Source organism: Neophocaena asiaeorientalis, unplaced genomic scaffold (assembly GCF_003031525.2).
Source record: "Neophocaena asiaeorientalis asiaeorientalis breed wild unplaced genomic scaffold, Neophocaena_asiaeorientalis_V1.1 scaffold534, whole genome shotgun sequence".
Lineage (NCBI taxonomy): Eukaryota > Metazoa > Chordata > Mammalia > Artiodactyla > Phocoenidae > Neophocaena > Neophocaena asiaeorientalis.
The window spans coordinates 341,730-363,538 of NW_020172826.1; the positions used below are offsets into that span (position 1 = coordinate 341,730).

General features: G+C 40.9%; 1 protein-coding gene across 9 annotated transcripts in view; it reads right to left on the reverse strand.

Annotated features, from left to right (window-relative positions):
- The window catches only part of LEF1 (lymphoid enhancer binding factor 1), a 117,827-nt gene that overhangs the window by 21,523 nt on the left and 74,495 nt on the right, over positions 1-21,809 (reverse strand). For 7 of the 9 annotated variants that reach the window (XM_024741904.1, XM_024741903.1, XM_024741910.1 and 4 more), the window contains exons 4-9: positions 18,169-18,301; positions 11,118-11,208; positions 9,411-9,494; positions 7,196-7,318; positions 6,000-6,162; positions 424-531 (exon numbers count right to left, since the gene is read on the reverse strand). In XM_024741904.1, the coding sequence (XP_024597672.1) occupies positions 424-531; positions 6,000-6,162; positions 7,196-7,318; positions 9,411-9,494; positions 11,118-11,208; positions 18,169-18,301 (702 nt within the window). The remainder of the gene's footprint in view (positions 1-423; positions 532-5,999; positions 6,163-7,195; positions 7,319-9,410; positions 9,495-11,117; positions 11,209-18,168; positions 18,302-21,809) is intronic. The other 2 variants (XM_024741908.1, XM_024741907.1) reach the window with 1 other exon arrangement.

A 21,809-nucleotide genomic window follows, 5' to 3' on the forward strand; every position in this document is an offset into this window, starting at 1 on the left:
GGAGCGGCTGAGCCTGTGAAACACGGCCACTGGGCCTGCGCGTCCGGAGCCTGTGCTCCGCAACGGGAGAGGCCACAACAGTGAGAGACCCGAGTACCACCAAAAAAAAAAAAAAAGAAAAGAAAAAAACCAAAACAAAACAAAAAAAAATCTTTTTCATCAACATTTTAATGATAAGGTTTTCTTCGATTTAAAAAATTTTACTTAAAAATTTCATTAGCATATAGCCAAAAAAAACCTGACAGCTCAAAGCTTTCAGAATGGAATGTATCCATGAAATCTTTATTATAAAGTTCATTAACTTTCAAAAACAGAGAACGGTGCCAGCATTAGATACACTCTACAACACATTTCCTTCACGAGAGCAACACAGAGGGAGAACGAGTGAGAGGAGAGAGCCGTTGGTGTGCATAAAGTGCTTACATAATTGTCTCTTGCAGACCAGCCTGGATAGAGCTGCATATGTAGCTGTCTTTCCTTCCGCGCTAATTCATAATATTTAGCCTGCTCTTCACGAGAGAGGGCATGCCACTGAAAAAGAAAGGGGAAGGGGGAAAAAATCAAGTGAAAGCAAAACAGCGACAGTATTATATGTTTCATATTTCAGACACTGAAGAATGAAAACGTTAAGCATTTAAGCTTCGATTTATTTTTAAATGGCAGAAGACCACGTGTCGCAGAAATCCATCTAGAGTTCGGTGGCTGGAGTGAGACTCAAACTTTGATTTCTCTATTCTGTTCTCATGTGACATGAAACCTGTCAAAGTATCCAAAGTGCAACGGTCTGTCACCCAGCCTTCCTCTTCTCCAATACAAATTAAAGAGAACATTCACTGGTGAACCTCAACACCCACCTTAGCCCTTTTTCATAGTTTGCAGCACATTCTGACATCTGAGCCCCAAGCACCATTTATTTATGCAAAATGAAGTAATTTCCACAGATATATCCTCACCTCCCATGCACTCTCCCACTCTGTCATGTGAGGAATCTGAAACCTTCATCATATGATTCTGTCTATAAAGCAAGACATCAAAAGTCAGTCTGTCTCAGTCTCTTCACCCTCCCCTCACACTTATTTAAACACTAATTGTCCATAGGGAGAATACAGATAACGCTGTGTAATCAAACATGCACACTTTATGGCTGTGTTTTTTAGCTTCCTTCGGGTGGAAAACAAGGAGCATGACCTAAGTTTATTTTGCCATCTAGACTTTGAGACCGTAGGATCTAATCTGGGGAACGTAGCAGCTGACACCCTGCAAAATTTCCACTTCCCTTTAGGTAACATATATTTATTTATAATACAGAGCAGAAGAGTTTATGCAGGCAAGGTGCTGTTTGGGATTTTTAGCAGCCTGTACCGGCACCTTGTGTGTGTTTGCACACAACTTACCCCAGGCCCCCAGGGAGCAGTTTCCAAGTTCGTCCCCCTACTTCCCAAATGCCAGGATCTGTTGCCAGAACGTCCCAGGAGAACTGGCTGCACTTTGGGGAACCCACTGGCTGGAGGTGACGGCACAGAGGCGGTGGACCCGACGCCACAGCACTGCACAGCCACATGCACGCGCACACGCTCTGAGTGAGCCCGGCTCCCAGTCCAGGGCTCCCAGCTCTAGGGTGTGTCGCTTCCCATTTCGCTAACTTCCCCTTAAAGGCTGGGCGATTCTTTCTCATTCACCTCTACCCTGCATATTGATTTTAATTACCCTGTTCTTGTTTTTTTAAGTGATAAGACAAAAAGAAAAGAAAGGTGTGACTGGATTGGGGGAAAGGAAGGAGTGAGGGAGAGAGGCTGGTGAGCGAGAAAAGGCTACCCTCCAGGACAGGGATCCAGTGGTTAGGATGCAGCCCCCAGAGCATGGCAGGGATGCTCTCCTCAAGAAACCGAACACCTGCTGCTCTTGCCTGTTAGAAGAACGAGAACCTGATCTCAAGGAGAGCACTAAAGCACCTTCGGCCTCCTTCCATCCTCCCATCCATCCTCCCGTCCAGAGGCTGTGGGGCTTACAGGCAAGGCAACCAATTCCATTTCCTTTGAAAAGCCCCCTGAAGGCCAGGGCCTCTGTGCTGGATAGAGCAGATGATTTCATTTTTAATTGCTTTACACGTGCAGAGTGTAAAGTTAAGATGCATGACACAGCGGGACTTGGCCTGAGTCTAAAGGCAAATCAGGAAATATGCTTTTCTTTTTAAAAAAAAAAAAAAAGGGCAGAGGGGGGAGAGGAGATTGGGAGGTGGCAGGAAAAAAAAAAAAACAAAAAAAACCCCAAACACTTGGGAAAAGTTACCTGAGACACAATTCTTTGTACTAGCAGAGTAATCACAGTTAGTCAAGTGGAGCCTAAGGAGGCACGTCTGGGGAGCAGTGGAAGTTCAGGCAGGAAAAGTCACACCGCCTCTGTCAACTGACAGCTTTTCTAAACCTGAGGTACTGACCTCGAGACCTTCACAGGGAGAAAAAGCCGAACTGGGCACAGCGGAAAAGATCGGCCTACACTTTTTTTTAAAAAAAGACTGATCATTAGTGTTTAGACAGTTCTGGTGCTAACATGATCAGTAAGAGGCAAAGTGTTATCAAAAAGGAACAAAACAAAAGAGACTAAGAGGAAAAAAGGTAAGGATAGAAGTCTTACTTTGTACATCTGTTTATTCATTTGACAAATAATCTCTCTCATCCTACTGCAGTATGTCAGTATAAAGATATCTTTTTTATAAATATAGTTATTTGTAAATATATTTTATAGTATAAAAAAGCTTAAATAATTTAAAGTATAATTTTATGTAATTTATGGCAGTTTTATAACTTGCTGAGAAAATCTGGCATTGTGAATAGAACTTATCTCCCAAATACGTATGGAGGTTGGGTCTTCTACCCAAAACAAGCAGTTAATAAACAAGCACGAATTTTTCAGTTACAACAGGAAACTTAGGTTGACAAGACCCCAGCTAACAAAACAGCGAAGTTCAAGGAGAAAAGAAAAGCAGACCACAAACTAAACTGTTTACTTGCTTACCTTAGATTCCTTTCAGTTCCTTGATATTATTTCGAATTCACAAACTTTACTCACAAATGAAACATCATTTACCAGAGTAAAACAGTAGGTGAAACTATGTATTAAAGTTTTGCACTGGAAACAAGAATAAAGTCGGATGCAGACTAGAAAGATGATCTTTCTTTACAGGAATTTCTGAAACACAACTAAAAATGCTTTTCCATCTCTTCTGCTTACTGAAAGATTCACCAAGTTTTTGGGAAAATACCCATTTAATTTGAAGAGACATTCTGACAATAAATATGCAATAACTGGACTTCCTTTAGTAGCCTGGAAGGTCTGAAAACGAAAGGCTTATTTTAAAGTAATATTTGTGTTATTATTATTTAGAATACGAAGTAGAAAACTTTGATGCATTCATATGAATGAACATTTCTATGCTAGAAATACAGTAGAAGTGAATAAAAATCAGAAGATCAAATGTTCTAGGATGAATTTCAGGCCCACTATTAAGAATTCTAATTATCCCAATGTAAAACTTCATGATTTTAAAGCTGGGAACTTTAAAGAACTCACAAGGACTACCCTGCCAGAGGCAGAGTTATGAAAGGATAGAAAACCTGATCTTAATCAAAGATCTCAGAGACCTATAAATAGAAACAGGTGTCCAAATTAAAAACAGAGAGAGACCTTAAATGAGAACCATCCTTTAGGACACATGCTCTGATCTGGGGATTGTTAAGGGAGCTGAGAAAGTAGCAACTGTTGGAAATGTGCATTAAAAATAGGAAGCATACGTTCATATATTCTTAACTCTATAGAGCAGGAAAATAATTCCCACTGGAGGACCATGGGCCTTTAACTCAAAAAAGAAACAAACAAACAAACAAAAAAATCTAAGAGTTTTACACAAGCGGAAATAAGAACCCGTCTTTTCCTCTGATTTCTTCTTTTAAAGGGTCAGGGAAAATGGTCATCAGCCTTTAAGCTTTCAAGGAGGAATTCTTCAAAAAATGATGGGAATCACACATCTGCTATGATCTGGCTTTGGAAATCATTGTAATTATTGTTATTAAGTGTTTAAGAATCCACAGGGAGATAGAGTACTGTACACAGGGCACCAAAAGAGCTATAATCTACCACTGCATCCCACCCCTGAAACCCTGGTGTCTTGCAGATTGGAAATTACTGCATTTTTATGCTCTCCAACAGGAATCGATAATACAAGAACGCCTGCTTTCCTCCATCTGCTTCCTCACGTGGACTGGTAATCTCCTAAATGTTTTCTGTTATGAATGCTGAAATGTATTAGGTTTGTAACAAACATGACAAAAATTATCAACAGCAGCTAAAACATGATCTCTAGGTCTCACAAAGGTTGTCAAGACCCTCCTTCTCCTGAATGTTCATTTGCAAATCATGAATTTCTTGAGAGGTTGCAAAAACAAATACACAGGGTCATATTTTAAGAAGCTACCAGGACATTCCTGGTGGCTCAGTGGTCAAGAATCCATCTGGCAACACAGGAGACACGGGTTCGATCCCAGATCCGGGAAGATCCTACGTGCCCCAGAGCAACTGAGCCTGTGCACCACAGCTAAAGAGCCTACGCCCTAGAGCCCATGAGCCACAACTACTGAGCCCTCGTGCCACAACTACTGAAGCTCACGCGCCTAGAGCCCGTGCTCCACAACAAGAGAAGCCACCGCGATGAGAAGCCCCACGCACCGCAACGAAGAGTAGCCCCCGCTCGCCGCAACTGGAGAAAGCCCGCACGCAGCAATGAAGACCCAACGCAGCCAAAAATAAATAAATTAAAAAAAAAAAAATAAGCTACCACACATATATGAAGAGCATCAACAAGTTAAGATGAAGCATTTCTAAAATTACAATGTAATTACAGAAAAATGCAATTTGAATTAGAAAAATTCAAATGTTCTCCACCACCCGTCAGATACCCAACTAAACCCATTTCAATCCTGAGAAAAGTACTGGGAAGGACTTGACTAGCCTCTGGGCTGGTGGCTGGACAAAGAAATCTAAGAGTGTCTGTCCTAGCTGTAAGTCCAGGTCCTGGTACATGACAGGTGCTCAGAAAAATATCTTTGCGTGGGTGAAAGAAGCAACAACAACAACAAAAAGAGAGGCAGTCGAGAACCCTGGCCCATGTACACGTTAAGAATCAGAGAGCAATTGTCTAGAAAGACTTCTCAGGCCTGTGCCAATTCTTCCATTTAAAGCTTCGAGGTGGAACGATCTGCTTATGTCTTGCAAGGTGCAGCCGACCACATGTGCTTGACAGGGTTCACCCAGAAGCGTGGCTGGTCCCGCAGGCCTTTCTGTAGCCCCCTGGGTGGGCTAAGTGGTTTCCTGCTTCAGAGCGTGCACGCACACGCACGCAACTCACGCACACGCACTCGGACACACACACACACACACACAGACAGCTTCACCTCACCCCGTTCATCACATGGCTAACCCCAGGCAGCTCTCAGGCCTCAACTACGTTCTCAGTGGGCCCTTCCCCAGCCACCCTGTGGTTCTTTCTCAGATCCTTGCTCTTCCTACAATATTTATCACAATTTTAATTATATATATACTGGGTAATTATTCGTCTAATATCTGTATCCTGTCACAAAACTTCAAGCTTTCCGAGGGTGAGCGCTACATCTATATTATTCAGCAATAATTACCTAATGCCTACCACAGTGCCTGGTGCCTAAAAGACACTCCAGACATATCTGTTTAAAGAATGATAATAGGACAAATAGTTATCATTTTCAGGAAGTTTTCTATGTGCCGGTACCATCTCAGTTGCTTACAAGGCATTGTATCATTTACTCCTCCTAAAGGCTGTCGTGCTCTCTCTGTTACTCCCCAAATGGCGGTGGCTGGTGACTATACAATGATTCTAGGACTACCTGGCATGTAAGTGCATTTGGGCAGATGTTACCGAAGAAGTTCCGTGGTTACCATGAACATCTACATACCATCCCACTACTTACCCTTCTGCCTAGAATCTGGTTGATAGCGGCACTTTCCTTTAGGGTGCACTCAGCTACGACATTCGCTCTCATTTCTTTCATGTATAACATAAAGGCATTCAGAGGCTTCTTGATGTGAGGTCTCTTGGGCTCCTGCTCCTTCCTCTGTTCATGCTGAGGCTTCCTAAAGGGCGGGGGTGGGGAAGAGGTGAGCCCAATAAGGAAGACATGGCAGGAGAGAAGCAGAGCGTCTGCTTATACCACAAGTCCAGCTCAGGCTGGGACCACCCTCTGGGCTCTCTGTAAGCCCCCAGAACACCATCAACTTAGAAGAGCACCTCATCAACTCCTTGTGGATAAGGATCCTTTGGTTTGAGGAAGTTTACCTATAGCTATAGAAGGGGTGAACACAACATGGAAATGGGCTTGTGAAGATGCTCCATCTAAGCTTTTAGATGCTCCTCGGTCACCTCGGGAAAAGCTGAACATATAGTGCGCGGGGGTCAGTCCTCCTCCAGAACTGAGGTTCTTAACTTTTTTGGGGTCAACGGCCCCTCTGAGAAGCTAATGAAACCTTAGACTCTCTCCCCCAAACACACGCACACCGGTTTTGCCTGTATTTGCAGGGGTTTTATGGATGATCACGTGCTCCCTGCCACCCCATCCATCCTCCCATCCCAGTACAAACCCTAGATTAAGAAACTCAATTACTAATCTCTTCAGACAATCTAGCCCTGCTGTAACAGCCTGGGATAACCCTGGCCTGACAGGAAATCCTGGGCTTGGTTTGCCCCTTTCCCTTGAATTCTGTGCTCTTGAAGCCTCGATGCAGGGCGACTGCCTTTGCAGAAGGAAATGCACTGAACCCTCCAATCTACTTCGCTCCTGTGCTCCTCAAGAATCGGAACCCAGTTAAAGCCTTGTAGTAAATGGCTAAACCGCTCAAGTTACTCAGTCGCTATGCTCTGAAGATCACCCCCCTTTGGTGAGTTTCCCTTGATCTTTTGAGGTCTGTGCTCCTCTTCAATCTCAGACCCAGAACCAGAGCAGTGAGAATCAAGCTGCTTTTGAGGACAGAGCTTTTGAGGCGGGGCTACACTGAGTTCCGTAATAACAGACAGGGGGCAGATTCAACAACAGCGAAAGAGGAGAAACTGTGTGGTTTAAGTCCTTAGTACCCGTAAGGCACTCGCAGGTGAAGACAGGGGCACACTTACACGTGCATTAGGTCGCTGTCAGTGTGCGGGTGTTCCTGTTTGACCTGAGGCGTTACGATAGCTGGATGTGGGATGCCAGTTGTGTGGGGACCAGGAGGACCAGGAATCATATGATGAGAAAACCTAAAAGAAGGAAAGACAAGAAAACAAAATGTACCGCTGTAGCAAAAGCTAGACAGAATTTCCAAACAACCCACTGACTGCTATTGGCTGAGTGAAAACACACCTTCATATGCAGAAGTATTAACTCTAAGTTAGAGCAGGCTGATGATTAATTTCTTTCCTTTCTGTATTCAGGTGGAAAATATTTATAATTACGTGCCACCTCACAGATTTTTTTTCAAGCTAATGGTACAATCTGGCATTTCTCCTGGGAGGGCTCTAGGCCATAGGATTAAAAAAAAAAAAAAAATGAGTCACTTTTCTTGTAAAGCAGTTTTCAGAGAAGAATTTCAAGAACAATTACTGGAAATATAACACTATATTAAGATTTAGCTTTTTAAATGATTAAAAAATCTAAAGACATCACATTTTAAACTCTCTGTCTACATTCTTAAGCAAACTTTCAAATTAAGAGTCTTCTTCTCTTGTTGGCTTTTTTCCTACTACTAGGAGAGAACAATTGAGAAGACAGGGGACAGGAAGATTTGTTCAGTCCCCAATTTAATAAGGTCACCATCAACATCACCCCAAATAATTTTCTACACATAAAGAAAGTAGTGTTTGAGAGATCTGGCCTAATGGAAAACTGATAACAAAATTAAGGGGAAGGATTTAATTAAAGGGAAGGATACAGCTCTGCTTCAAGGTAAAAACTACGTATGCTAAAATGAAGGCTTTTTCCCAGAGTATACTTGTAGAGCGTTAAACAAATCTTAAAACATCCAACTACCATCCAACACAAAGGAGGGAAACAGCCATGCAAGAAAAATAAAACAAATGAAGACAGAACTTTCAACAGGCTCTTTGGATAAATTTAGATACGCTTTAGAAATTTTTGTTTTTCAAGCTCTTTTAAAGTCAACAATTTAATTCAACAAAAACAACTTTCTCAGGTCTTTTCATCGCCGCCTGTACAGTTAATTCCTTCTTCTGGGAAGGAAAGAAGGGACTCTGCTTGGATATGTAATATTTCAGAAACAAATTTTTAAAAATTAAGGAGGCATGGGAAAAATACAAACATCTGATCAAATCATAATGCTCTGCTAACTGCACCATTTGCAAAAATACGTGATGCTGGTTATTTGCCCGTGAGAAAATCCCGTCGTCACACAATTCTTACAATGTTAAAAAAAAAAAAAAGTGTACAGAGAGATTTGGGGGGAAGGATATTAATTTCATCCTCTCGCAATCAGCTAGATTTACAACCTACTGAAAAAAATAACGTTTCTTAAAAAGCTGAAATTCGCCACAGAAAACTGCGAATTTCATACCGATGTAAAAAAGTAAAGATTCACAACAGTTACTAACCCAACAGTTTGACTTCTAGCACGTTAATGCTAGCTCCCTTGAAAAAGCCACATTGAACACGCAGATGACACACCACAAATGTGTGTGTACATCAAAGCACAGGGCACAGAAGCCATCCTTTCCAGAGGCAAAAGCATTACACACAGCGGTGTGGCACAGCAGACCTCACAGAGCTTCGCTCGCACCAACGTGTCCACACGGGGCCTGATTCACACACTAGGACACGCAGCCCCGTATGGCCTGACAGCCTGTGAGCACCGTCCCTTCTCTTCCGACGGCCTTGGTCCCGAAGGCTCTAGACTATCTGGGCGTTTTCAAACACTGGCACGTGAAACTGATACAACTTTCCTCATAGAGAGCAAATTAGAAAACTCAGATCAAACCAGTCTCTGTTCTCCGCCCCCCCCGACCCCACCCCCATCATATTTTGAATCGAACAAGCTCTTCTGATAATGTCCCCTCTGGGGACGTTTCCCGTCCCACAGTCAGGTGGCAGCGAAGTCTTCTGGAGGGAGACACGGGTTCCCGGGGCGGCCGAGTCCATCCCCCTGGTGGGCGTGGCTGGCGCTGCTTGGGGAGGACCCTCCGGGACGCCTAGTGTGGGAGCCAGGCACCCTGCGCAGACAGACGCGCGGGCCGAGCCGTGCACTCGCCCGGCCAGGACCGAGAGGCAAGCAGAGGCGCGCGAGCTGCAAGCGCAGGAAGGGCAGCCTGTCCTGGAGCGCCCGGTTCCACCTCCACCTACCTGGACATGGAAGTGTCGACTGACAGGGAGGATGGGTAGGGTTGCCTGAAGCCTCCCGTGACGGGATATACAGGCTGACCTTGCCTGAGGTCACAGAAGAAAGGAACCCATCAATGACAATGCATGACTTACCAACCAGCAGTAAGAGTTTCAGGAGGGGAGGAACTCAACCAGAATTTGGGGGGAGTGTTACCAGGGCATTGCTTCAGTCACCCGTCTCCTTCCCTTCCTGGACACCCTCCGCCCAACCAAAGCATCGTCTGCCTTGAAGGAAATCTCCCACCGCAGTCCGTGAACGACCTGTCGTCTATCCCTTCCCCTCTCCCATCCCCACGAATGCTTTGAACAACAGGTAAACAATGTTTTTACTGAATATAACAGAACCTGAGAATGGTGAGATACTCCTTTTAGGTTAGTAGATTCTTTATCAGAATCTTTGAGCATTTCAGGGAAGGGAAGAAAGAAGGAAATAAAAGTTTATATTTACATAGAAATGAACCGAGTTTTTAAAACACTGCACTCCCCCCCCCTTATATATCCATGCTACAGGGAAGAAATAAAAGATCGATTCATCGGAGTTATTTTCTCTCTCCTCTGAGAATTCCATCTCTCCCTCTGCTTTTCCTACATCTCACACTTTGCATTTACACGGTCTTTATTTCCAGATGCCACTGATGCAACTCGGCCCAGGATTATTGCCCCTGAGTAGCTAAGTTCAGAGAGAATAACTGATGTAGCTTTGAAAATATCTGCGTAATCAATTAAATGCAGACAGAGTTATTGACTGAGGGATTTAATGCACAGAGAAGAGGGAAAGCTGGAATTTCCATGGCAGGATGAGCCTCCTTATAAGAAGAGATAATCTAAGGATGTCAAGGGAGGGAAACTGGGGCCTTGACATGGGAGCTGTGGGGACTGAGAGCCAGATGAAGAAAGGAGAGAAAATATCTGCTGAAGTTGCAGCGCTCTGTCCATGGAGTGAGCGGTGGGGAGAGGAGAGGAAGGGAAGTGGGAACAGGGAAAGCTGCACGCTAACAATAAAATGACAAAAATAGGCTACATCACATGCAGTGATTCTTTCTTCCCTAAATACATTTCTTTTCCTTTACCTTTACAATTAAAAAAATTTGAAAGGAATGTTACGGATTTTTCAGAAATAACAAAATAGAGAGCATTTGGATTCTGCAAAGAGAAGTCCAAACATCAGTTTTTCACGCCTCTGAACTCAAACTGGTGCTTATTTTATTAAAATTCAAAAGATGCTTTTGCACTTGCATTTCTCCCTAGTTATCTGTCATTTATCTCACTTGCCCATTTATAAGCAAAGATCGATATTCAATACATCTAAGGTTATGTTTCAAAAATACAAGTTGTTCATAAAGAACTAGAAAAGAAAAATCCACACTAAACACTTTGTACAGGCATAGCAAATGCCCAAAGCCACAAATTGAATCCATAAAACTATAAGCTTCAAAGCAAATGCTACACAGCCATTTTCTACACATATTAGCAAACGCATTCAATCCATTTCAAAGTCTGTATGTTTTTTAATCTTTTAAATTGAAATGAAATAAAGTTAGCACCTTGCTTGTTGATGTGAAGCTTCTTCAACTCCAGTGTTATCATTCATAAAGCTAATTTCCATGAATGGGAAGTAGAAGAACACGTGTTCAAACGCCTGGCTAAATGTTGCAGGAAGGATCTTACCAGCCAAGAGGTGGGGTAATCTGTCCAACACCACCCGGAGACAGGGGATAGAAGGTAGGGATCTCGGGAGCTGGAGGATGTCTGGACATGCCTATTAAAAAGAACAACAGAGAGGTAGAGTTTTCAGATTCATAGGACATTCGACTTTAAGAGAAATAGAAAGGCAAGCAAATGCGTGATGTCATTAATACTTAAGCTCTAGAATGAAACAGTATTTATTTTTCAGATCCATTTAACAGAAGTCAGTTTGTTAGCTTTTCTCAAGATTTCGGCATCTGAGAAAACAGGCATTAAGGTAGTACATCTTGAGGAGTTCCTTTGAAAGAGTAAATATGCTGCTAGTAAAACAGGCATCAAAATAAGACTTTAAAATTATTTAGTTTGCCCTCATTATAATATCACTTTGGTCAGGAGAATGGTAGACAATTGTTTTTGTGTAGAATGGAAAATGACAGCCCTTCATAAGTAGAAGGCCTGCCATGGTGTTCAAGGATTAGGTAAATTGCTACTTTCAGATTTTCACTGGCTCCCTTATGGACACATAGATTTGGGAAATGTGATACCTCAGAGAATCAAAGATTAATTAGAAATCATCTTCAGCCCCATAATGGTCATACTTGATATGATTCATTTGGTCTCTGCCACTTCAGCTCCAGCTAAGCTCTTCATCAAGTTGAGTCCTCTGGGCTCCAAGGTCAAGCTGTTCTGGATTAGTTGTATTCCACAGAAAATGAGAGTGCCACCAAATTGTTTCTTGAGCTCGCACTCCCTGGAGCACACTGCCCTATAACTGTAAAAACCACCTGAAGGGGCTTCCCTGGTGGCGCAGTGGTTGAGAGTCCGCCTGCCGATGCAGGGGACACGTGTTCGTGCCCCAGTCAGGTCAGGGAGGATCCCACATGCCCCGGAGCGGCTGGGCCCGTGAGCCATTGTACCTAATCCTAGTCCCAGATGACACCTCTTTGTTTATATCTCTTACCTTGGGTACAGAAAAGAAGGGCTAAGACGCACACATAAAAATGCAAAATAAAAACTTAGATTTAGATTTGGGGGAAAGTGCTTCCGAACAGAAAAGAGCCACATGAGTTTCTTTACATAGCTAATCTGGCTTTAAAAGGCCATTACCATGTGCAAAGACACATTCCCAGGTTTAACACCCAGCATATGCATTCAGTGGCTGTAATTATATTAGCCGGTATGCAAATTAGGTGAGTATACAGAAGATGCCCTTTAAGTATGCTGCTTTTTTTTTTTACTATTTAAAATGTTTATGAATTTCATTTGGATCTTAAAAGATACTGAAGGCCTTGACCATATGGGAATGGCTTAAGAAGTGTTGCCTTCAAAGTGGATGTTAATTTGACTTTGAAGTTAGGACAAACTATTTCTCAACTCTCAGAGAAAGGTCTTTAATCTTTCACTTAACAGAGAGTTTACAGGAGATCATCTGAGGTTTTACTGTTTTTAAAAGAATAGTCTAAAATCTCCTTTTTTGATCTCTTATCACTTTCAAATTTAATGAGTATTCTTTTAATTCCTTTATATCATCAATTCACCAAAAGCACTGCATACAATGGGACCTAGGGCATTCTGCGGATCCACTCTCTCCCACTGAAGCAGAACCACTGGCAGCTGCTTTTTGGAAGCTGGAAGTTCACCTTAGCAGAGTTACCATCAAATCTCCCTTTTTTTTTAAAGCGAGAAATACTGCTTCTTTTGGTCACAGTAGACCCCAAATTTCATACTCTGGGATTTTTTTCTTGGGTCTGGGGAGGTAGGGGCAGCAGGGGTGCCTACAGTGGTGATTCTTGACGTATCAGAATCACAGGGAAGTTTCTCCAACTCGCTGCCTCCCTCACTCTGACACTCTGATACCTCTCCAAGCCTCAGGTTCTGCAGGGGGGCTGCTCAGTTTTGAAAAGAAAAACCAGGCCAACTCAGAAGAACTTGGAAAACGTTGCGGAAATTTGAACTTGAAAATCATAATTAGAGATGGAATTGTCTGAATTGTCTCCTTTAATCCCTTTGTGGGACCTAAAAAATGCGATTTGTCCTGGGATCTTATCTCTGGGATGCAGGGAAGTAGCCTGCTTTCAATCACATGTCTCTAAGCAGACAAGCTCGAAACCTTGCTCTCCACTCTAGTCCATGTTCTGAGTACACGGAGAAGGCTGAACTAGTGATTCTGTGTGGGAGTAATCTGACAGAACAAAAAATACAAACTAGCTGGATTTGGTTTCACTGCTTAAGAAGAAAGGAGGGAACTACCATTTACTTAGCACCTGCTACATGCTAGTTCCTATGCTGGGTATTTAATTTGACTCTTCCTATTAAAATTCTACTCATATTTCCGATACCTCTCTCTCATGGAACATTCTCTAACTTTTACTGCTCTGAGAAATCTTTCTTCTTTGAATTTACAGCATTTTCATTTGTACTTTTAACATGGTACTTAAGATATTCTTCACTTTGCTTTTAGTGAGGTTACACAAATGGTTTCCTGCCTGAGCCTTGTACACTGCTTGGAAAAAAGAGACCGTGTTTTCCCCATCTGTGCATCAAACTATGGCTGTCTCCGGAGGAGGCTCTGAATATACTTCTGAGCGACTAAACAAATGAACAGGTGAAATAAATGGACCCATTCCCCATGCTGGGTCAGCACTATAACCGTTTTGCACGTACATACACGATGTGGCTTAGGTCATTACATGAGTAGAAGAAGGTGGATCTGTGTTTTCTAAATAGCTTCTTGTTGTTTTAAGATCCCGTTTCCAAAGATTCCTAGAAGTGTGTGCCTCTCTACCAACTCCTGTGCTACTTTAGACACATTTCACATCATTCATTTAATGAGTATTTATTGAACACTTAACTAGATTCTGGAGGCTCTACGCAGTATATCCTTAAAAATTTTTAACTTTTATAAATAACTTTTATAAACACAGCTAAAATGATTCTGGTATCAGACTTCATGGATACAGTAATTCTGCCACTCACTAGCTATATGTCCTTGAGGAAGTTATTTAATTATTATTCTGTAAAATCAGAATGAAAATGAAATAAGTGTTGTTGTGAGGAATAAATGCATTCGTATATAATACTGAGAAGTGCCTGGTATATAGTATAAACACTATGTCGAGTGTTTGTTGTTATTTACAAGGATACAAACATATGAACAGGTACATAAACCCAGTGTTCCTTAAAAGCTCTTTCCTTTTAACATTTTTATCAGACACAATGAGTGGAACAAAATGATAGGTATTAGCTTCCCTTGCTTTTCCTACAACTAACTACACCTACACACCTGCACCCCACACCCTATCCCGAAACACACACCGAGGGAAACGTAAAACCTAATACGCTTCCTAATAGGAAATTAACCTAAAGTTATTTTCCTACAAATGAGAATGGGCTCTGCTGATAAGCAGTTTATATTTATCGGATAATTCCATCTAGGGTTAGAGGATGAACACGATATTCTTGTTTTTGGATTTGGGGGGGGGATAAAGCTAGCCAGCTTCCCAAGGAACTTTGAAATCAGCAACTCAGTACCACCATGTTATAACCAGCTGTATGTGATATAACCAAAAGGCAGGCAGAAGGAGAGGAAAGAGAGTAAATGCAAGAGATCCAGTAAGGCTTAGACTTTTTTTTCCCTTATACTTATTTTTTGGCGATCAATGTACCCAAATATAATGATATGAACTCAAAATCATGTAAATTAGTACTTTTTTAAAAATTAGTTCTTTTCAAACCAAGGTTTTATATCCCCCTAACTACACGGTGATGAGGTACATGAAGTCCAGGACAAAATAAGTAATTAAAAACAGGATTTTTATATTAAAACAAATGTAAACTGTGTATGGAGTAGAATGCAAAAATCACACGAATTTTTAGGACAAAATACTTCAAAGAAACTGCAAGCAGACAATTTCTGTTCATGCCCACTAGTCCCTTCTCTAGTTCTAAAAAGTTTGTTTAAAAAAAAAAAGTTTGAGGAGTAATGATATAAATTACAATTAGCAAGGTAAAAGAAGGTAGGGTAGCCGTAAGATATGGAAACAGAAGAGAAAGTGTAATTGTAATTGGTAGCTAGTCAGAAAATTGTCTGTTTCAAAAAACTGAACTCTCCTAGGGACTTCCCTGGTGGTCCAGTGGGTAAGACTCCACGCTGCCAATGCAGGGGGCCCAGGTTCCATCCCTGGTTGGGGAACTAGATCCCGCACGCATCCCACAACTAAAGCCCAGCGCAGCCAAAATAAATAAATAAATAAATAAATATTTTTATAAACCAAAACAAAACAAAAAATTGAACTCTCCTAGACTTCCTGAAAGAACAACTTCTGAACCATCATGTGTTACTCCTTTAAAAATTTTTATCATGTTATTCTTTTAAACAAGTCCGTTTCAAAGTGCTCAGAACAGGGACTGGGATATAGTAAGTACTATGTAATTGTTAAGTAAATAAACAGTTTAAAACTAAATAAAACATGCTGTGGGATTATTTTTGCTAATAGCTTGTTCGGGGCTTTTATATCTATCTTTAACTGTCATCCGCATCTTTATGGTCCTCAGAGGCCAAGGTCATATTGGTCACATGGTCCCCCTTGGCCATGGCCAAGGTCATATTCATCATATGGTCCCCCTTGGCCACGGCCAAGGTCATATTGGTCATATGGTCCCCCTTGGCCACGGCCAAGGTCATATTCGTCATATGGTCCCCCTTGGCCATGGCCAAGGTCATATTCTTGAGCTTCCCTCTCAAACTCAGCCTTCTTCCTAAGATGCCTATTTTAATTCCCTTTCTCACTACATATTCACAGACCTGTCTCTGATGTTTCTTATTCTTTGGAGGTCCTTGACAAAAGGAAATAGAGGAGAGGAAGGACTGGAAATGAGGAATAAAACAGAGACAAACCCAGAAACATCAGCCTTGATGATTTCTGCCTTCTCTAAGTAAAGGTACCTGGGCTCCACTCAAGCGAAGTCCAACGGTAACTAAGTCCTCAAAGAGTCGTCTTTTTAATAAAGGTGGGAAATGAACATGATACATATTTAACCTAGAAGTGTTCACAGCACTGGGAAAAACACCCAGCCTCTGAACTCCACTTTTTTTTTTACATACTTACTGTATTTTGTTGTTCACTATCGATCAAAGATAGGCCTGGACAAACGGGTGAAGTGCTGGAGGCGGCACATTTGACCCCTATATACATTCTCTGCCTTCATGTGGTTTTACAGGACCCTTTATTTTGAATGTCTAAAGAGCCACTGAGGTCCAAGGATGTATGTACGTGGGAAGAATAAGGGCTATCCTGTGAACAAACTCCCCCTCAAAGTCTGCTCTAAGCTGACATGACCAGAAGGCTTGGAGAACCCAAGCTTTGTGTCGGGTGTGTATGAACCCACACCCACACCCATCAGGTTAGAAAACAGGCGTCTTGATTTTTCAGACCGCTTATGATGTGTGTTTCTCTGTAAATGATATGGAAGCAGAACTTGGTAATAATGTAGAGAAGCAAAATAAGACTCACGTTGCTTTGACTTTAGACAGAGATGGTTTTGTATTTTAATTATATTTATATCTAAATTGGTGCTGGGAAACAACAAAGAGAGGAGAAAACACAACAGGGATATAAAGACCAAAAGAAATCACAAAAGGCTCAAAAAGGTAACATTTGAGGAAAAAACAATCTCCTACTTTGTCCCTTTTCTACCTTTTTTTTTTTTTTTAACACTATCATCAACACCTAGTACATGCTAAAATAAACAAATATGGCAGGGGGCACTGAGGACTGAATTTGTAATATATTTTCATAACATGTTGGTTTACACTGTGATCATAGATCATCAGAGCTGTCACTTTGAAATGACCCTTCAATATTTTTGTTCTGTTTTCTCTTTTTTTAATCCTGAAAAGAAAAGAAGCCAACAACAAATTCTTGTATGCTTATTACATGTGGCACATATATACAATGGAATATTACTCAGCCATAAAAAGAAACGAAATTGAGCTATTTGTAATGAGGTGGATAGACCTAGAGTCTATCATACAGAGTGAAGTAAGTCAGAAAGAGAAAGACAAATACCGTATGCTAACACGGTATATACATATATGGAATTTATGGAAATTTGTAGGAAATTTCCTTAAATATATGGAATATATTTGGAAATTATATTATGGAATATATATTTAATATATATATTTAATTTAAATATATATTTAATATATATTTTAATATATATTTACAGAATATATAATATGTATTTACAGAATATATTCTGTAATATATATTTACAGAATATATATATATATTCTGTAAATATATATATATATGGTGGATAGACCTAGAGTCTGTCATACAGAGTGAATTAAGTCAGAAAGAGAAAGACAAATACCGTATGCTAACACGGTATATACATATATGGAATTTATGGAAATTTGTAGGAAATTTCCTTAAATATATGGAATATATTTGGAATTTAAGGGGAAAATTTGGAATTTAAGAGAAAAAAATGTCATGAAGAACCTAGGGGTAAGACAGGAATAAAGACACAGACCTACTAGAGAATGGACTTGAGGATACGGGGATGGGGAAGGGTGAGCTGTGTCAAAGCAAGAGAGAGGCATGGACATATATACACTATCAAACGTAAGGTAGATAGCTAGTGGGAAGCAGCCGCATAGCACAGGGAGATCAGCTCGGTGCTTTGTGACCGCCTGGAGGGGTGGGATAGGGATGGTGGGAGGGAGGGAGACGCAAGAGGGAAGAGATATGGGAACACATGTATATGTATAACTGATTCAGTTTGTTATAAAGCAGAAACTAACACACCATTGTAAAGCAATTATACTCCAATAAAGATGTAAAGCAATTATACTCCAATAAAGATGTAAAAAAAAAGAAATTGCTATGAAATAAATTCTTCTCCTACAATTGTATTATGACCCACCCAGTGACATGGGCGGAGGCCCTTGTGAGGTCACTCAGACTGATGAGATGAGGCTCCTTGTTTATCCAAAGCGGCCTGGGGAGGGAGGCAGGGCTCTCACCTTGTTTGGAGCTGACATCCGATGGGATGTGTGACGGGTGTGATCCTGGAGAAAAGTGCTCGTCGCTGTAAGTGATGAGGGGGGTGAGAGGATGGACTGCGTGGGATGGCTGCACCACGGGCACTTTATTTGACTGCAAAGTAACCACAAGGACAGCCGTTAATATGGACGCCCAGCTCCTGTCTCCTCTCCCCGCAGAAGTCACACAACAGCAGTCACTGGGCACCAGCACAACCCGAGAATCCTCCTCTCCAGACCTGGACAACTGAATCATCTGCTCTACTCACTTAGATCTTCAGGATTTTCTCATGTTCGGTGCTCAAGTACACGAATAATCCCACCAAGAAACAACCAGTTATTTAACCAAGGCCCCTTTGGAGATTTAGGTTGGTCACTATTATTCCATATGACGTAATTTCTAAACATACATATTTACATTCCCCTTTTGGATTATCTCCTCAGGTTAGAGTCAGCAAAGAGCTACTGGAGCAAAAGCTGTGAATGTTTTATAAACTCTTTATTCATTATATATGTTTGGCATAAAAAAGGCACTCAATAAATATTGTTCCAAGAATACATAAATGAATAAATATTGTCAACTTGAAGGGCAACTTTTAAAACAACCCAGTATATATAAATCTGCTGTATTGGTATCACCTTAGTTTATAAACTTCATAATTCTAGAGTTGTACATCTTTAAGAACCACATTATACCATATAGTTTTATAGTTTTGTCAATCAAGCATGACCATCATTCATTATGCTTTAGAGCTGCTCAGTTCATCTTCAGGTTCTTCAGTTCCTAGAAGTCTTAATTGATAAGAGCAAATTCCCCATCTTGAGCTTAACCGCATAATGTGAAATATGGCTTGTCAGAACACTCTAACTTGTTAGCATTTATATTTTAACATATTTTATATGTCTTATATGTGTTTAAAAGTAAACTTTATTATTTAATTTGGAATTCTAAAACAGTAACCCGTTTTAGAGGTTCAGGTTATTTATCTGGACCTCATCAATTTGAAATCTGGAATTCTTTTGCTTGGCTAAAGTTGACCCCGCCCCCGAGAAAGTGCCTACAAAGCAAATCAGTAATATAAACAAGATTCAGGCAGTTTAACCTAATCAGGGGATTGTTTTAAAAGGAACTCTACCCACCCCCCCAAGAGAGTAAACTCCACACAATTATATACATGCAAAATACACTCCTGATTTTAAGTTCATCTCCTCGTTCAAGCAGTCTCGGGAAGATCTCTATTTAGAAACGCTACCGTAATAAGTAACCTGTGAATTTAAGAGGAGTAGACTGTAATGAGTTGTAACTATTCTCTCATTCACTAGTTCAGACATGCCTTCACCACAGCCAGTTTGAAATAGTGAGACTGTTGCTGTACTACAGACTAAAATGTACACGAAATCACTTTCTCCGGAAACAAATATCTGTTTCAACAAATATTTTAAAAATGTAAGTGCCTGAAAACTGCACAGTGTAAACTGCTTAAAATGTAGGGACATATCTGAACGGCTGAGGGCCCATAACACACACACTTGTGTGTTATGGGCCCTCAGCCGTTGTACGCTGATGATTTCATGTTTTTTTTTTTTTTTACAAATTAGGTATAAACGGTACGTGGCTCCAACAGGAAAAACCATCCTCTCAGGAAAATTAGGAATGATCATCCTAGTAACACTTAATTCTCTTTACAGTTAGTAATAGTGATTCTCTACACCCTATCATTACAACCTGCGCCCAAAAGAAACTGATGAAAAAAAAAAAAGCAAGGGGGAAAAAAAAAAATCACACTTCTTTAGACAATAACATAAATATCCATACTAGACTTTCCCCTATTTTATAATTATCAGCTTCCCTCTAATGGCAGAACTTGCGTAGCTCATAGAGCCCTTGGCGTTTATTAAATAGAGCACCATTATCAAAGCCACATGCTTTTCTCCCTACACTTCTGCAGACATCTATGCATATAAATGTGTAAAAGGTTAAAAAAAATCTTTCAGTGCTTTTCAAGGGTTAATGATGCAGCTTGTCAAATACACAGAATGAGCTTCTTAAATACTTAGAATGCTAAATGGATGCTTCTTAAATATTTAGAATGCTAGCGGAAGTGGGAGGTGGGTGGGTGTGAGAATATTATTATTATAAACCCTTTTAAATACAGCAAAAATTGCAACACCCAAATGCTAAAATGAATATTTTTCAAATATAGTTTAGAATAACTGCTTTGAGTTTCATTTTTCAGAAGTTTCCTAAGAAGCATAATCGCCAAACAATCTACTTAGATATTTTCTTGGGGTAGTTAAAAAAGCATTGCAGAAATCTTCTGGGGGAAAAAAAATATGTATTTATTTTGCATGCCTTTCTCATCTCCAGAGCACCACCTTAAGGGACCTGCATTAGCAGGCAGCATCTTCTTGATGTCTGACCTATCCCTCCAGTCATATAGCTCAGAATCCGGTGCCATGAATTTTTGTTAAATTATCGCTATCCTTGCTCTCCTCTTAATTTTACGGCTTTCAAGACAGATTTGCTTTCCTGTGGGAAGGAGATAAGAAGCTGAGGATTTTCATTTAAGCTCTGGCCTTGTCTTATATTTTGCAAGATGGATAGCGGAAGCAGTACTAGTAGGTGTGCTAAAGCCAACAAGGATTATGTCTATTTTTGTGGCCAAATAATAAAAGCGATATGAAATCTCAATAATATGAGCGAGCCCAGTTCTAGGGTTTATATCTTGACTCCTGCTGGTCACCTCTGCTACGTATACAAAAGGGTCCAACCGACGCCACGGATGCTCGGCATGTCGCCCTCACAGTCGAGTGTCCTCAGCCCTGAACAGTGGGCTTCCTCTGACATCAGGAGCTGCTGCCCTCTGATGCTACACGCACACACAAGGCGAGAAGCCATGCACTGCGACTTTGCGTTAAGTTTTAAGACAGACAATATAACCATTCTTTTTTATCGCCCACCTTAGGGTTTTTTCTCTTTTTTTTGAACTTTTTATTTTATATTGGAATCAACAATGTGTTGGTTTCAGGTGTACAGCCAAGTGATTCAGTTATACATATACATGTACCTATTCTTTTTCAAATTCTTTTCCCACTTAGGTTGTTACATAATATTGAGCAGAGTTCCCTGTGCTCTACAGTAGGTCCTTGTTGGTTATCTCTTTTAAATACAGCAGTGTGTGCATGTCAGTCCCAAACTCCCAACATAACCATTCTTAATTCTAGTCTTCTCATCTCCAAATGACAATGTGCTGTATATTGGGGAGGGGAGTGTGTGAGGAGAGAAATAACTAATCGACTACTTGGCTTCTATAGACAAACTTACGTAACTACATTATAATGCCTAGTTAAAGGTATATATGCGGGCACATGTGTATATTCACTAAGCACCTAAAATGTTCCAAACACTATTCTAGTGCGGATGGCCAATACAGACAAGGTCCCTGTTCTCACGCAGCTTCCTTCCTAGGGGCCTGGAAAATGGGGATGCGGGTATTGGAGGCTAAATAAATAAATGTGTAAAAAACAAAACAAAAACCCCAAGCAAAATCTGAAAAGACGACATCAAGTGCTATGAAGAAGAGGAACCAGGTGATAGAAGAGGTAGTGTATATCTAATCATA